We start from the raw sequence: 3,741 nt of genomic DNA, 5'->3' as shown, positions 1-3,741 counted from the left end.
TCACATCGGTGTATCTGATATAGGCGGTGTGGTGATTGGTGGTACTGTTATCCAATTGCATCCAGTGAGATTTTCAGATGCACCCTGGTGCCGCCCCTCGAGTTGGGCCATTTTCACACCCTTAATCTTTCGGATTTGGTTCTGGATTTACAGGCTACATATAGGGTACAATCAACACCTAATTAATGTAGTAAGCATAGAATCCACAAGTTAAAAGCAACATACATAAGTTAGCCCAACAGTAATTTAACAGAATGTTGCATTAGCAACACATTAGCCTCTGACAGCTAATGGCTAGCTTATTTAGCAGTAGAAAACTAAAACTACATTCTACTATACAAATCAAGAAAACAGGTGAAGTAAATGAGTACCAGTCAATAATGCTTCAGCACATTTAGATAAGAGATGTCTGTCAATATGTGCTTGGTCACAGATTTGACAAAAAGGGTACGTTTTAAATGGACCAAACGAGGTGGCTGTGAAAGCAACCTTAACTGCAGCTGCTATGGAACATTGCAAGTAGTGGTTGCTACTAGCAACATAATGTTCAACGGAAACCAACTGCTGGTGGCAGAACAGTAATATCAAAAGCAGAAGAGATATTACAAGTATACATAAGTATCACTTATACGTAACTAATATAATAATGTAACAAACAAAATCCAACCCGCTTAATCCTTTGGACAGGAGGAATGATTACAGCAACGCATCTTTTAAATATACATACAGCAGTACTGTTTTAAGATAGACTTTTACAAACTATTCTTATTATATAACGTGACAAACTGATGAAGTGTACATGCAGTATTTCTATCAGTACACTGACCGATTGTTTGCTCTGCTCCCGTCTCAGCTGGTCATGTTTACCGCTTTTTCACAGCATAGCTGATTAATTACCTCTCTATTTTCATCCTTTGCTTTTTTTTTTTCTTCATCCCCTCCCTCCTTCTCTACTCTCTCTCAAAATGCCACAACACAACAGCACAACATGGCTAATTAATCAGAGTCGGCCTAGATACAGCACAAGACGGAGCTCATTTCTCCCCCTGCCTTGAAAACATTTTGCGCGCCGAAATAATAGTTGATGATCTATTTCAGATTAGCAATACTCATTACACTTGTTTTTGTACTGTTGACTCCTGCATTTTTAAATAGCAAAATTTGATAATGCACGCTTTTATGTAGTCTGTAGGGTTTGCAGACTGCACTTCATCTGGAGGGGTCGGATAAGTGTCAGTGATCTCAGCCGTGTCTGAAATTAATGCTAACTGGTGCTCAGCGGCTTCTCCACACAACATTAATCCAAGTAGTTGTCTCAGAGCATGCATTCCTGTTTGCCGCATTCAATTAATGTAGATGGTAATTACATTTTAGAGCCATTAACAACAGTAAATGTGAATTTCTCTACATTAACGGCGGAACAAGAGCAAAAGAAAACAACAAGGTTCAGACAAATTAGTTAATTATTGCAGGTATCTAAATCAGCTGGAGACAAAATAGTGATCAACATATATGCATTATTGTGTCTTAATCTCAGGCTTTTCAAAAGAAAAATTAACATTTTTGAGGCTTTTCTCTTTTAAGTAGCAGTTTGCAGCTGAGGTGTGCAGTAGACTTTTCCCCTAAAGATGAAGCCGCCAACAGGTACATTCACCCATAAATAGAAACGGGTCATTGCTGTCCGACTTCAAGTTATAATAGTGCGGCTGACACCGACAGCCACGAGTAGGTTCAGTAAAGGCCTGTAATTTCCTGAGCCATTCAGTCCTCTCTGCCTTAATGGGCTAGAGCTTTTGCTAGGAACTCCGCTTAGTTTTCAGCTTTGATTTGCCAGGAACCAGTCCAGCGTTCTTGACAGCCTCGAAAATGGCTTATGGATAAATGGTCGAAGGAAGAAGGTAATGGAAAAAAGAAGTTGTGGTGGGCTTTGGATAGTTTAGATAGTAAGCCTTCTGCTGGAAAAGTCTCAAGTCCATTTAATGTTGGGAAAGGGAAGATTTGTAGCAGGCTTTTAGGGTTCTGCAGCGATCATAAACCTGCCATCTTTCCTCATGTGCAAGGTTGAGCTGGCAGCTTAACTTTAGGCAACATTTGTGTGTATGTGTGTTGTGCATGCGTGTGTTAGCATGTGCATGTGTTATTGAACTTGTGTCAGCTGACAGCACAGGACAGCATAGCTCCTTTTAAGCCATGTCCAATAATAGCAAAAGATAAATAAGAGGAATAAAGCAGAAAAAAAACAATAAAACTGCGCTGTTACCGGAGATAAAAGCAGAGAGGTAAAAGTGAGCAGGCAGCTAGTTAAAAAGAGAACACTGCACTATAAAAAGGGGGCTGTATGAATGACGACGATGAGCAGACAAAGGAGTGAAAGTGAGTGTGAGAGACAGGAAGCCCACTCAGAAATGAATCTGCATTTTCTGCCACGCTTAATCTGTCAGCGTGGGTACTTGTGCAGATTATCCTTCTCAGAACACCAAAGTGTGTCATGTGCATGGGATGGAAGATTATGTTTGGGGAATATGAGGAAAAGAGAAGAAATACATGTTTTAAGAAGTTGCACAATTTGCCTCCTTGGGTGTGAAATATTGGTTTTATTACAAGACTCAAACACTGAGGGGGAAACAGATGACAGCAGTGAAGAGGTTGGACCACCAACGTGAGCCTATGTCCTTAAACCGTCAGATAAGAGTGTAAAGCATGAGCGGAGGCCAGCGATCATCTGACTATCTTGATGGAAGGTCGGAGAGTGTTGATGAACCTCTGTTATCCCAGTATTTAACTCAAATGAATTATACATATTCATCTTGAAGTTCTGCAGCAAATTTTCAAGCAAAGAAATTAATAAATTAAAAAGAGCCTGTCAGTGTTTGTAACATTGTTTCTAAATGTTTAAAACCAATTGGGAAAAGTGTCTCTTCATCTCCCATTCTCTACCAAAATATAAAAGTATTGGATTAAAGTAATTCAATTGTCTTTTAGAATTGGTTTTCCGCTAATGTCCTCTCCTCTTTCTCTCCCTGTCCTCATCGTTTAGTGATGGAAGTTTGTCCACCAAACAGATTGTTTTCCTGCAGAGACCCGTCTTGGGCAGAAAGAGGAGGGAATCCAAGGTACACAACTTTACATTCCTCTCTGTATTTCTTAGCTAATGTGGATGTGGAGTCTCAGACCAGTCGGTCTGTCACTTGCAGGGGCGACTCCAGGCTTTTTTAAGTGTGGTGGCACGGGGGGGCAATAATCAGTAGGAGGGGTCACCAGCTCACTAGGGCTGCACGAATAATCTAATCGCAATCGAGATGTCACTCTGTGCGATTGCAAAACCGGAAAAAATTGTGCGATTAAAGTACACAAAAAGGTACTGTGTGCGTTACACTCTGTGTGGAATCCACGTGTCCACGTTTAACCCCCTTTACTTTACCGACAGTATCAACAGCAAGCTTGGTGTTCACTATGAGTTAACAGTGAGTTACGCTAACTCTGACACCGCTCACCGGCGGGCGCTCTCCTCGCTTCACCACTCAAGCACTGACGTCACTCACTCTCCTGCCCTTCTCGCTCTCACTAATGCCTGATTTATGGTTCTGTGTTGAATCTGCCCTCTGAATTACGGTACCCCAGGGATGTATTAAGCGCGCCGACTCGTAACAACGTCCACAAAAGATTACCAGTGACCAGTCAGTGTGTTTATTTAGGGCATTTCAGGCCTTTATTTATAGAACAGCTGAAGAAATGAAAGGG

The 3,741-nt window shown here is 41.2% G+C and overlaps 1 protein-coding gene across 1 annotated transcript in view; it reads left to right on the top strand.

Moving 5' to 3' along the window:
* The window catches only part of rftn1b (raftlin, lipid raft linker 1b), a 113,012-nt gene that overhangs the window by 102,558 nt on the left and 6,713 nt on the right, over positions 1–3,741 (top strand). Inside the window, exon 9 of the mRNA XM_032518106.1 lies at positions 3,038–3,113. Coding sequence (XP_032373997.1) covers positions 3,038–3,113 — 76 coding nt within the window. The remainder of the gene's footprint in view (positions 1–3,037; positions 3,114–3,741) is intronic.

The sequence above is a fragment of the Etheostoma spectabile genome, chromosome 6, assembly GCF_008692095.1.
Source record: "Etheostoma spectabile isolate EspeVRDwgs_2016 chromosome 6, UIUC_Espe_1.0, whole genome shotgun sequence".
NCBI classification, from domain to species: Eukaryota; Metazoa; Chordata; class Actinopteri; order Perciformes; family Percidae; genus Etheostoma; species Etheostoma spectabile.
The sequence above is the reverse complement of the archived record's forward strand: the minus strand, read 5'-3'. Positions and strand labels throughout refer to the sequence as shown.